Below are 13,647 nucleotides of genomic sequence, written 5' to 3' on the forward strand. Positions count from 1 at the left end.
GCTATCATTTAAAATTCTGATTAAAAAATATTATACTTGGTTCCGTAAATAGATACAGGGACATGTAGTTGTAAAATCTGTCATCTCTGCTCCTTTTTGACTATAGTCCTGAGTTAAAGATATGTATGACTTATTATAATAATACTTAACATTTATTGAACCCTGACATTCAGTTATGAATTTAGTCTCTACAGCAACCTTATTTAGAAGCTATTGTTATTATACTCTTTTAGAGACAAAAAGCAGGGCACCAGTAGGTTATGTAATACTTGCCTGAGGTCACAGAGCTAATAAGTGTTGGGGCTAGGATTTTGTGACATAATAAATATTTGTATTGGTCTCTGCTCAGATCTTGACATAGAGCTCCTAAAACCCTAGTAGATCTCCTGAGTGATAGGGATGCCAGGAGCATCTCTTGTTCCAAAATTGGGTCTTTGACCCATTTCTTGATACAGATCTCCTAAAACCCGTGTAATTTCTTGGGTGATAGGAGCATCCTTTTACTAATGAAGCAACTCTGGGCGGGCTCCTAAATTGGGTCTGGTTGAAACCATGATTAGAAGCTTGGAACTTTGAGCCCCACTCTCTATACTCCACTGAGGGGAAAATGCCTATAGATTGAGTTCAGAGTTGATTATGCCTACATGAAGAAGCCTCCACAAAAATCTCTGAACTGTGGGGTTCAGAGAGGTTCTGGGTTGGTGAACACAATCCACCTGTCAGAGGGTGGCGCTCCCAAACCCAGTGGGGACGGAAGCTCTTGTGTTACAGACCCTTTTTGATCTCACCCATTTATCTAGCTATTCATCTGTATCCTTTATTGTATCCCTTATTATATAATAAACTGGTAAATGGTAAATAAGTGTTTCTCTGAGTTCTGTGAGCCATTCAAGTAAATTATGAAGCCTGAGGAGGGGATTGTGGTACACCCTGAATGGATAGCCTATTGGTCAGAAGAACTGGAGGCTGGGCCTTGTGATTGGCATCTGCAGTGGGGGCAGTGTCGAGGGACTGAGACGGTGTAACTTCTGGGATCTAATGCTAAACCAGGTAGAGAGTGTCAGAATTGTATTGAATTGTAGGGTACCTTGCTGATACCAGAGAATTGGATGATGTGGAAAAAACCCATGCATTTGGTGTCATAATTCTTGTGAGTAGAGGAAAATAGTTGTATTTACCTATACACTCTGTTCTGTTCTTGCTTGCTTTTAACTTAACCACATATCTTGGAGATTGTTTCAGATGGAACTGTCTAGTCATTCTTTTTTTTTTGATTGAGTTATAAGTGACATATAACATGCTAGTTCCAGGTATACAGCATAATGATGTGATATTTGTATATACTGTGAAAGATTGACCACAATAAGGCCAGTTAACATTTATTACCATACAGAGTTACAAATTTTTTCTTGAATGAGAAATTTTAAGATTTTTCTCTCTTAGCAATTTTCAAAATAACAATACAGTATTATTTACTCTACTCACCATGCCGTACATTATCGCTCCATTAATTATTTATTTTATAGTTGGAAGTTTGTACCTTTCGATGATGATCTTCACCCATTTTGCGTATCCCTCACTTTATCCCTCTGGTAGGCACTAATCTGTTCTCCCTCTCTCTCTTTTTTAATTTCCACATATAAGTGAGATCCTATAGATCCATAATATATGCCACTTATCACTTAGGATAATGCCCTCAAGGGCCATCCATGTTGTTGCAAGTGGCAAGATTTCCTTCTTTTTCATGGCCTAATAGCATTCCATTGTATTCAGGGTGGGGGGAAAGTAGGTTTACAGTCGTGTGTACGTGAAACACAGAGGTTAATTCTTGTGTTATTATTCATTATTGTATTACTTTCCATACAAACAACTGTAAACCTACATTTGCCCCACCCTATATATACTACATTTTCTTTGTCCATTCGTCCATCAATTGATACTTGGGTTGTGTCCATGTCTTGGCTATTGGAAATAATGCTTCAGTGAACATGGGTATATTTCATTATATAAATTTACCATAATTTAACCATTTTCTTATTGATGCATATTTACTCTTTCAATCTTTTGCTATTACAAATGATCCTGCAGTGAATAGCCATGAACATAGATCTTGTCAAATATGCATATTTTTATAGTATCAATTCTGAAAAAACAATTTTTGAGTCAAAAGATGTGTGCATTTATAATTTTGATAGGTAAGTCCAAACTACCTTATTAGAGATCTTGCCAGTTTATGTCCTTACCAGCAAGTACTATTAAAATGCCTATTTTCTGATACACATTGTAGCCAAAATTTTTTGTTGCCAATTTGATAGGTAATAAATGGTATCATCGTGGTTTAAATTGTATTTCTTTTATTATTGAGGTTGTATATCTTTTCACGTGTTTAAGAACCATTTATATTTTTCCTTCCTGTGAATTTTCTGCTTTTGTTCCCATTTGTTTGTTTGTAGATTAGTAGGAGCTCTCTATATATTATAAATTAACACCTATGTGCACCTCAACTTTAATGTGATTGAACTGTTAGACTGGAGGAATGGACTAAGTGCTATGGGATCACAGATGAAAAGTCAATCAATTCCACCTAGTGCAAGAAATATTTGAGCTGGGGTTAGAAAGATAGGATTTTGCAGGGGAATTTGAGGAAGGTGTTTCAGTGGTATAGAGACATGAAGTAAGTGATAATGGATGTTACACAGTCTGATATGACTTGAATACAGGATAAAGAGAGAAGTGGTGGAAATGTAACTAGAAAGGAGGCTTTCTTTGAGTGTGAATAATACCTTGATTCCTTTTTGTTGTCGAGAAGGTGAAGAAGCGTTGATTGGGTTGATTTACATGCCTGCCCAGCAGTGAGTGAGAGTGCCCAGTTTTCCATATTCCTACCAGCCCTGGATATCATCAGTCTCTCTTTGTGTTTCTTAGTGTGTTTCTAATTTACATATTTTGTCCATGTTTCTATTGGGTGGTTTGGGGTTTTTTTTCCTGCTTTGTTAAAGCATTTGTTTATTAGGGACATTAATTATTTTGAGAATATTTTATTATCCTATAGAAATTTATCATTTTATATCTTCGAATTCTATTCTAGTGCAACTTTTAAAATTTCACCAACCTAAGAAGCATGGTATTAGAAGTATGCATACTTAAAAAATGAAAAATTATTAGCAATTTTTTTCCATGTCTGACAATGAGTTATTCAGTAGCTTGAAGGGAATCATAGTATTCATAATTATAGTTGTGGTTTTAGTTTTTTAATCTACTGACTTAATAATATACTAAAAAATAGTTTTTTCATGGCTACATTTTAAAATCAGGATCTGAGACAGTGGAGGGCCTTGTGCTTGTTTCCTTCTCTCTTGTCATTCTGAATCTCCCCACCCTTCCATGCATGTTCATGTATGTATATGCCATGGTTTGCCAGTGGCAGATCCTGTTTAAAAAAGGCCATGGTGTCATCTCTGACTCTGGCTCTGTTCCCCTCTTCTCAATAGGTTATTTTTCTTGCTTCTTGAAGTATTTCAACATTTTTTGTGGACTGCCGGACATTTTGTGTGGAACATTTGAGACTGAAGTACATTATATCAATTCCTGGAAATGCCCGTGCCTCTTCTGTCACGCGCATGAATCAGGCCAGTCAGATATCTGGGGTTTGGTTATGTTGTTGCTATGGTTATCATCAGCCTCAAATTTCTGTGCTTTCACTTGTGCTTTGGGTGGGGCCTGGGATGCTGGAAGGTTTTTGTCAGTATTCCTGGTGTATGATCAGTTTTCTGCCTTGTCTGTGCAGCTGTGGGGGAGAGGATTCCAGGGATGGGGGGTGGTCTCTCTCCATCCTCTTGTCCCCACCCAGTAGTAGACTGTCCTTGCTCACTGCTTGTTAGGCTGGTGATAGGTGTGTGTGGGATTCTCTGTTTTTCAAATCCAGCCTTCATCTTAAGTAGGCCCGGGGTGGCTAGCCCTTGGAGATGGGTTTTCTCAATATTTGTCCCTTGCCCCTGTGGTGTGTGCCTATTGCAGATCTTGTGCGAGAATGTTTGGCCCCTTCCATGTCTTTATTGGTAGAGGATACTGCGCCCAGGACTGTTTCCTGCCCTCCCCCAGGGGTAGAAGTTTCAGAGCTTTTTTTCTTCTTTCTTCCCCCTACACTAAATGGGTATTTACCTGTGCCCTGGAGGGTTTCAGGGTTACTGCTTTTCTGGCTGAATTGGCCAGTCTCCCCCTTGCCAGCACCCTCAGGGGAAGATTTCTAGTCCCTCGGCCTGCTCCAGTATTTCCCAGGAGTAACTGGCGGAGGTCTGTGGAAGGGCCCTACACACTGAGTGTGAACTCCCTTGTGTTTAGATCTCCCAGGGGGTTTATACTATCACTCTAGCCCTAAATTTTAACTGATTTTTTCCTTACCCGCTTGCCTTTCTCTCATATTCTGCTGCAAGGAAGACTTGCCCTGATGGTGCATGTGTGGGGTTGGGGTAGGGAGGGGGCTGACTCCTGGGATTTCAGGCTACTCAGTTGCCCTGCGATCTCAGCTGTGTGACAGGTTCAAGAAAAGTTGTGATTTTTATTTGACTCTTTATTATTGTTAAACTCTTTTCCAGATTTTGTGTTTTTTTATTGTTATTTATTTGTATTATTAATGACTGGGTTTTATTCTGTCAGCTTTTACATTGTAAATGGCAGCAGACCTTCTGCATTTAGTTTAACAAATAAACCAGCATCAGAAATGTTAGTGAATTTGTGATTTACACTGTGAAATAAGAATTCCAGACATTTGCATTCCAGTAATAGTTACATGCCCGAGGCATTTTCTCTTTAGTTCTGTTTAATTCGGTTAAGTTTGACAGAGGTTGTATACCTGGTCCCCCCAACCCCTTCCTTCAGTGTAAAAGGTTTCTTCAGTCTTCAAAGGACTTGGATCTCTGGGGTCAGAGATCTTCAAAGGTCTTGAAATTAACTTTATTATAGCACTGATTTTTTCTTACATTGTTTTATTTGGATGTGACTGTGGAGTTATTTTTTCCTTTCATGCTTTTGCTGTTAGGGGAGATGTGAGGCAGGGAGAAGGTTATTACCTGAGTACAATCTCTTACTCATTTAATCTCTGTGGTTTAGTTACCCAGGTAACTGCAGCTCAATTCTGTTCTCTTCGATTCAGATTGCCAGGTGTTTCTCCCTCATTATCTGAAAAAAACCTTTCTAGTATGATTTATTTTAGGCTCTGAGAATTACAGTATTTAAGCTCTCCTGATAGGGCCTTGCATAATTACATGAACAGCAAAGTTCTTCTGGACATGATTCTTATGAATAAAGATAGACATTTTTTGGAGGTCCTGGAAAGCAGGCAGTGGGTCTGTGAAATTAGTTATTGTTTTGGAAGAAAGTGTTTTCCTTAGAGTCCTATTTGATCTGTGTTATAATGATGTATACTTTTTTTTTTCTAAAGCAGTGTTCCATTTGTAACTTAAAAATATTTTCACTGAATCACCTCAAATATGTATTTTGTAAAACATAGTCCAAAGTATAAATAAATAAATTGTTGTATACCCAACTCAGACTCTTTATATATCAGACTTTTGTTGAGTTTTGCAAATATTTATGAATTTAAAAATCATACTTCAGCTTCTGGGAATTTCATGTTAATTGCAAATTAAATGGACAGGTTCAGCCATGATTAAAAATTTAGTGGTGAAATCAGCATTTATGTAAAGGAAATCTGTAGGTTATGGCTAGGGCTCTTAATTCATTTTGTTTATTTTAGGTAGAGAGTTTATTACTGACACATGCTCTCTGGACTCCTTCTCCCATTGGCCTCACTGCTCTTTTACTAAATATAAGATAAAAATGTGGTTTCTCCAGTTTGGAAGGTTTCAGTGGAGTACTTCCCAGGTAGCTGAGATGTGTTGCATGCATCCCCTTGGGCTCCTGCTTAAACTTGTCGTCACCTGTGTGCTATTAAAAATGAGCACTGGCATTATCTGCTGTTCTGTGAAATTGCTCATTAGCTGTGAGGTTATCGTTGACAGTTGTGGTAATGAAGTTTTATTGAGTGCTAAAAGTGAGAGTAGGATTATACTTTTAAATGGTTTTTGAGGTCCTTTTTAAAAAAAAATTTTGCTCTTGCACATACATTTTATTATTTTGTATATTTATTTTGCTTTTTAAAAAAATCATTTCTTGCACATGTATTTTATAGTACCTCGTGTTAATTTTCTGTTGCTGGCATAACAAATCATGTGGCTTAAAACAACCCTAGTTTATCATCTTGCAGTTCTGTAGGTGAGAAGTCCAATGTGGATTTCATGGGCTAAAATCAAGGTGTCAGCAGGACTTCATTCCTTTCTGGAGGCTTTGGGGAAGAATCTGTGTCCTTGCCATTGCCTGCTTCCAGAGGCCTCCTACATTCCTGGCTTGTGCCCCGCATCCTCCATCTTCAAAACCGGGAACAGCAAACTGAGTCCCTTTTCATGCCTGAATTTCTCCTGTTTCTTCCCATCTCGGTCAGATGCAGGTGGGGAAGGGACAGCTTTCTCTGTTCTCAAGGAATTGGTGTGGTTAGACTGAGCCCACCTGGATGTTCAGGAACTCTCCCCATTTTGAGGTCTTCAACCTTAAGGACATTTGCAAAGTCCTTTTTGCCTGCAGATGTGGATGTCTTTGGGACGCCGTCATTCTGCCTACCACAGAATCCAGACATAGTTATAGAGTATTATTTCACTAATTTAAAACGTTTATGGCTAAAAGATGATAGGTGTGATTTGAATTAATACTGAGAAAATATATCATCTTCTAGTTCTGTCTTCTTAGCTTCAAAGTCTTAACTGCAATTCCCTGTTAACCTGTGTTTTAGATACTTTATAAGCACCTTGTTAGCTTTTGCTGTATAATAAACCATCCCATAATTTTTTGTCATTGTCCACAAGTCTGTGATCAGCTGATCTAAGCTAGGTTTGGATGGGTGTCACTGATGACCTTGGCTGAGCAAACTACATCTGTGAGTAGGCAGGTCAGGTGCCAGTTGTCTGATCTTGCCTAGGGCTCTGTGGGGGCAGCTCAGTTTCACATGTCTCATCTTCCCACTTTTGGGTTAGCCCAGGCATGTTCTTATGAAAATGGCAGAAATACTAAAAAATACAAGTTGAAATATATGAAGCCTCTTGTAACCTAAGCCTTGTGCAGAAACACTGTCACTTTTGCTGGATTCTATTGGCCAAACTAGTCACACAGCCAAATCAGGGTGATGGGAAATCATCTCTTTAAATGGGAGAAACTTAGCAAAGGGACTTGAATGGAGAAGGGTGTAAAAAAATATATAAACGGAGCCATTTCATTTATTTTTTAATCCTCACTCCAGGATACGCTCACTTGTTTTAGAAAGAGGGGGTGGGGGGAGATAGAGAGAGAGAGAGAAAAGGGAAGTGGGGGAGGAAGAGAGGGAGAGAGAGAGAAAAAGAAACATTACTCCCTTGCCTCCTGCATGTGCTCTGACCCTGGATGGAACACCTGGCCAGGGCAAAACTGAGTCACTTTAAAATAGAGTTGGAGCTGCCATCCCAGAGAAACTTGCTTTGCAAGTGTACTCCTCAAACCCTTGGAATGTTAAAACTGGGTAAAATAACCTTTAGACTGGGCCCAAAGCAACACAGAATCCTAAACAACTATTTGCAAAGATAACAAGAAAGCAGATAATACAGCTATGACTATTTGGGTTTCTGCCTGGGTCAGTCTTTCCAGACTGCCTATTTGTTTGGATCTCAAATAAATGCTTGCTGCCTCTCTCTCATGTTGGTCTTTTATTTTAGGTTAACAGGGACAAAAGAATTGGGGCCAATGATGCAACCCCACACTCAACTCTGTATTGCCCCAAACTGAACTCATCTCTGGACTTACCTTCCTGTTTTGCTTTATTTCTGGTCTTAGTTAATGATACCACTCTAGGCCTGGTCACCCAAGCCAGAAACCTAAGAAGTATTCTAGAATCATCTCTTACCCCTCTTCCTGTATTCAGTATTTATGTTGTAAATGGCTTTCTAATCTCTCATCTTCTGTAGCCTGTTACCCTTACTATTCTGGTTTAGGCTGTCATATCTTCTTGAGAAGAAAGGGAGGAAATAGTCTCTTACTTGTCTCCAATTTAGCTGCCTTCAAACCCACCCTTTATGTTGCAGCTGGAATACTCTACTTGAAATACAGGTATCATTTCTGCTCAGTGGCTTCGCATTCATTGCCTCTAGAGGATGCCTGCTGCTACCAAAATTCACTGGCCTCATCTGCTCTTTCCTGTCTTTTGCTTTACTCTTTAGTTCAAGAGTCAGCAAAATATGGCCAGTGGGTTTTTTGTATGGTTCTTGAGTTAAGAATGGTTTCATATTTTTAAATGATTAGAAAAAATAAAAAGAATGGTGTTTTGTGACACATGAAAATTATGAAATTTAAACCAGTTTTTATAAACAAAGTTTTGTTGGAACACAACTATATTCATGCATTTTTACATGTGGCTGCTTTTACATTGCAACAGCAAAGTCGACTCCTTGAGACAAGAGACCATAAAATATTTGCTATCTGGTCCTTCACAGAAAAAGTTTGCCACCCTCTGCTCTGGTCAGGTAGAACTTGTAAGAGCTGCTTTTTATACCATTCTATTTCATGCCTCAGTACTTTTATGTTGTTTCTTTGCCTGGCTATCTCTATTTTTTAAATAATAGCTTTATTGAGATATAATTTACATATTTTACAATTTACTCACTTAAAGTATACAATTCAGTGGTTTGTAGTGTATTCACAGAGTTGTGCTACCATTGTCAAGTCAATTTTAGAACATTTTCATTACTTTCCAAACAATCCCATGCTCATTAGCAGTCACTCCTCATTTCTTTAATCCCCTCCCCTCAGGTCTAGACAACCACTAAATCTGTTTTCATCTCTACAGATTTGCCCATTCTTGATTTTTCATATAAATGGAATCATACAATATGTGGTGTTTTATGACTGGCATCTTTCACTTAACATAATATTTTTAAGGGTTATACATGTTGTATCAGATATCAGTATTTCATTCCTTTTCATTGCTGATTAATCTACCTTTGTTTGGATATAACACATTTTATGTATCAATTGGTGAAGAGATGATGGACATCTGGTTTGTTTTTAATTTTTGACTATAATGAGTAGTGCTGTTATAAACATTTGTGTACAAGTTTTTGTGTGGCATGCTTTTTCATTTCTCTTGGGTGTATACTTGGGCTAATTCTTTTTTATCCTTCAAGAGTTGACTTTGGGTCATGTCTTCTAGATCTGTTTCCTAGCCTCCTAGCTAGATGAAATGTTCGTTCCCTACAGTTTAACACTGGTATGTTGAAATGATCTGTTTGCATGTTTATTCCTCTTAAGTTTCTGGAGAGCAGCATCAATGCCTTATTTGACTTTGTACTGACTGCAAAGAGTACAACAGTTCACTTAATATTTGTTGAACTAGAAAAACTGTAAAGCACTGTATGCTTTTGAGTGAAAATAAACTTTATCTTTTGTTATTTTTTCTGTCTTAGGTACATGGGCTTTTTTTTTTTTTTTTTTTAGTTTCTTGGAATACGTATTGAGATAACTGATCTTGAATTTATCTTTTTCCAAGGTCTGAAAAGAAAACAAAAAAAGGTACCAAAGAAAAAGCATCAGATGAAAAAATTGATGAGATAGAAAAAATAAAGTCATATCCCTTTATGGAAGGTGAACCTGAGGATGATGTCTACTTAAAACGCTTGTATCCAAGGCAGATATACGAAGTGGAGAAAGCTATTCATTTACTTAAAAAATTTCAAATTCTGGACTTTACGAATCCAGCACAAGGAGTTTATCTTGATTTGACACTGGATATGGCACTGCGGAAGAAGGTATATGAACTCAATTAAAATGAATTCATTTGTGAACAGTGGCTGTATAAATTGCCATTCCTTAATTTTTTTTAAAACTTGCCTTCTGTAATAAATTTTAGAAAAACGTTTGCCCTTTCTGTACATTAGCGTGAAAAATGTTTGTTTTTTAACTTTACGAATATAAAACAGAATGTTAAGCATACTCTGCATAGTTGATGACATACTGTATATCTCCTATTTAGCAGAAAATCATTGGCATAGATTTCAACAACAGTAGTCTTAAAATTAATTGAGGTATTACTGTAACTTTGAAAAATTACTTAAGCTGGATGTCATGTTCCTGCTCTGTAAGGGAGGGTTTTGGATTAGCTCATTGGCCTTCAGAGATTTCCTTAGAGTTTGCATGGGTGGGTTGCTAAACCCTCTCTTCTTCAATCAGAACCTCCAGTTTGTTTATATATTGCAGTTCCATGGAATACTTTTGTTTATAAAACTCTAAACGTAGGAAAAACACTAGATTAGAATTGATGTCCATTATAGCTCTAAATTTTGCAAGTTTCTCATTTAAGAAATTAATTTTCTTGGAAATGATATTTAAATTTTTATTCCCAGCGTATCTTTTTTGGTCAAGCTCAAAGGTGTACGTTTTTGAACAAGTGAACAGCCTCAACAATAACAACAGTCACTGAGCTTGTGGGAGGAGGCAGCATCTAAGTGCTTAGGAGCATGGGCTCTGGAGTCAGACTCCAGCACAGGCTGGCCTCCTGCCGTCACCACATATTTCCTGTTGGAGCTTGGGCTTCTGGTATAACCTCTTCAAAGCTCAGTTTTTTCATCTCTTTAAAAAAGGAGATAAAATGCTTAGTTCAAAGGGTTATAGCAAAAATAGAACGAGATAATGCATATAAAGGACTTGGTAGGTGTTTAATAATAACAATCAACATTTACTGGAATTTGTTAGGTACCAGCCACAATACTGAATGCTTTGCATGCATTTTCTTATTTACCCCCATAGTAATCTCAGAAGAAGCAGCTGAAACACAAAAAGTAATTTGTTCAAGCCACAGAGTAGGTGGTAGAGTTAGGATTTGAACCAGTCTGTCTTGTTTCTTAGTTTTTATTAGAAACAGTTTATACTAGCTTTGTTATAATTTTGTTTTATACCACAGTATTACTGTTAGTTTATTTCAGAAATGTGGTGTTCAAGATGATCACTTTCTCAGTGAACTGTTAATATGTTTCATAAAGATGTCTTGTAGGACTACAAGTTTCATTTCATCAATGGAAGCCACTTAAAACTGGACACATTGAAAGGGTACTGTTGTCTTCCTAAGCCATTTTTTGTTCTTGATAGACTGCTTGTACAACAAGCCAGTATTCCCCAGGGGATGCTATTATTATGATTGTTTTCCATTAAAAATTTACTGAAACGAGTTGTGACATGTTAATGGCAAAGGAATGCCAGTGAATAAAATTGAGTTGCATGTCTAATAGAATGTGTACTTAAGAGTTTGTGCTTCTTGTCTGAAAAGAAATCCTCAGGAGGTTTTTCCTACTCAAAGTAAACTAAAAATGCAATTTTTCAGTTTTAATTAGGAAAGAACCCTGTTTCTCTTTTTTTCTAGACCTTAAGACTACACCAAAACTACAGACCTAGAACTTGTTTCCATGTGAAGTTTCCCTAACAGGTCTAAGGCACAGGCCTAGACAGGTCCTTTACCAAGTGACTGAACAAATTAGTTGTGAGGCCCTCGAATCTCCACCCATATTAGGGTGCCTCAACTGCTTACCACTGTTTACTTTAGATTTTCCAATTCTTTTCCTAAATATATCTGAAAGTATAGGTGGGTTAGGTTGTTTCAAAATAGACCCACTTGGAAGAGCCTTGTAGGGTTGGCATTCTGTGTTAGATTTAGGGTTAATATCACTGGGTTGTTTAGAACCAATGCTGGAGATTAGGGGTGACCCACTGAGCTCATCAGCTGGATATTGTCATATTCAGCATGTATAGTTACATTCGTGTCCTCCTCCTTGATAATGTAAAAAGATGGCATTTTCTTTCTTTCTTTCTTCTTTCTTTTTGATTTTAGAGAGAGAAGAAGCATGAGAGAGAAACATTGAATTGTTGTCCCACTTATCTATGCATTCATTGGTTGATTCCTGTATGTGTCCTGACTGGGGATCAAATCTGCAACCTTGGCGTGTTGGGACAATGCTCCAACCAACTGAGCTACCTGGCCAGGGCTAAATGTTCTTTTAAATTTAATTCAATGTGGCAAACATTTATTGCCATCCATGTGGAAAGCCGTGTACTAGGTGCTGGGGAAGATATGGATATGCAAACACATCTCTTAGTATATGAGAGACTGATGAATGATGTGGAGATAGAAGCTAGGTACCATGGAGTATGGCACTGGGAAGAGAGAGAGAGGTTTTCGTCATGGCTTCTTACAAAAAAATAGAATCTCTTTTGTCTTAAATTATAATCAGTGAATAGTTCTGGATTGATGAGAGGATATGTAGTAGAATTAAAACATTAAATACAAAATATGTCAGTTTTCTTTATAGATGTGAGAGATACAGAAAAGATGAATAAATTTTTCATAATCATTTTTCCATTGTTTTCCATTGTTGTGTATTTAGAAAAAAGTGGAGCCGTTTGCCAGTGTTCTTAGGTTGCCGTACCCATTCGTTTCAGAAATCAATAAAGTTGCTGTATTTACAGGGGTGAGTAATCTTTATCAGTGTTTTATGTCATTTAATTTAATGTAACACATCAATCAATGATTAGAATAACTGAATGAGTAGAGTTGCAGAGAGTTCTAGCATTCACCTAGTCTTATTTTCCCCCTTTGAAGTTCAAAGCAGTAAGCCGACTCATTTGAGGTTATGTCATTAGTGTGAGAAAAAGCTAAACTAGAACATTACCTTCATTATTATTAGTCTACAACGTTATGTTTCTCACAAGAAACAGAAGAAAAGTATAGAATTTATCCTACTAGCTCGTGCTTCCTACTCAAACTCCTCAGGCAACAATAAAATTATTTTAAAGCAATGGAGGACCCACATAATGCTGTGAAGACATGGAAACCACACTTTTAAAAATATCTAGTCTGGAAAGTGAAGAAAGTCAGTGCGTAACAAATATAGTAACAACAGCCTTTTGTCAATCTTTTTACATGATAAACATTTGTTTTCAATGTGTTTATGATCTTGCTTTGTAAAGTGTTTTGATTCTTCTTCATCTGTCTCATTTTCAAGAAAGAAATTCTTTTTTTCCAGAAGAGTGGAGCATATGGCTGTTAGAATGCCACAAAACTTTAGTAACTAAGGCTGTGATACATTTCACAGTAAAACCAAGTGATATAAATGAACATGGAGAAAAAATAACTAATATTGTATAACTTTTTTTGAATTTTCAGACAACAGGCTAAATTTTGGTTCTATCACTTATTAAATTAAAAAAACTTTTCCTCTTCTATATTGGTTTATAAAATGTCTCCATTTAAGTTAGCAAAACTAAGTATTTTTAATCTTTTACTTTTTGAAGATGATGTATTTATGGCATTGGAGACTTAGGTTGAACCACTTGGTAGGTTCCTAATGCCTTATTTTTTTGTACTTGCTCATGTTACAAGAAATACCTCAATCACCAACAAACTAATATTTCTGATGCATCTCATTGAAAATTGACAAATTTTCAATTCACAGTAAAAGCCACAATTTTTATTTTTAACTGATACTATTTCCGACAAAATACTTGAAAGTTGAGTGAATTTGTTTA

General features: G+C 37.0%; 1 protein-coding gene across 8 annotated transcripts in view; it reads left to right on the plus strand.

The window, feature by feature from the left end:
- MRPL1 (mitochondrial ribosomal protein L1) overlaps positions 1 to 13,647 on the plus strand; it is an 87,148-nt gene that overhangs the window by 38,594 nt on the left and 34,907 nt on the right. For all 8 annotated transcript variants that reach the window (XR_006653488.2, XM_053923346.2, XM_053923348.2 and 5 more), the window contains 2 exons: positions 9,623 to 9,881; positions 12,507 to 12,590. Coding sequence is in view for 7 of the 8 variants with exons in the window: in XM_053923346.2 (XP_053779321.1) it covers positions 9,623 to 9,881; positions 12,507 to 12,590 (343 nt within the window). In the remaining variant the exon portion in view is untranslated. The remainder of the gene's footprint in view (positions 1 to 9,622; positions 9,882 to 12,506; positions 12,591 to 13,647) is intronic.

Source organism: Desmodus rotundus, chromosome 4 (genome assembly GCF_022682495.2).
Source record: "Desmodus rotundus isolate HL8 chromosome 4, HLdesRot8A.1, whole genome shotgun sequence".
Lineage (NCBI taxonomy): Eukaryota > Metazoa > Chordata > Mammalia > Chiroptera > Phyllostomidae > Desmodus > Desmodus rotundus.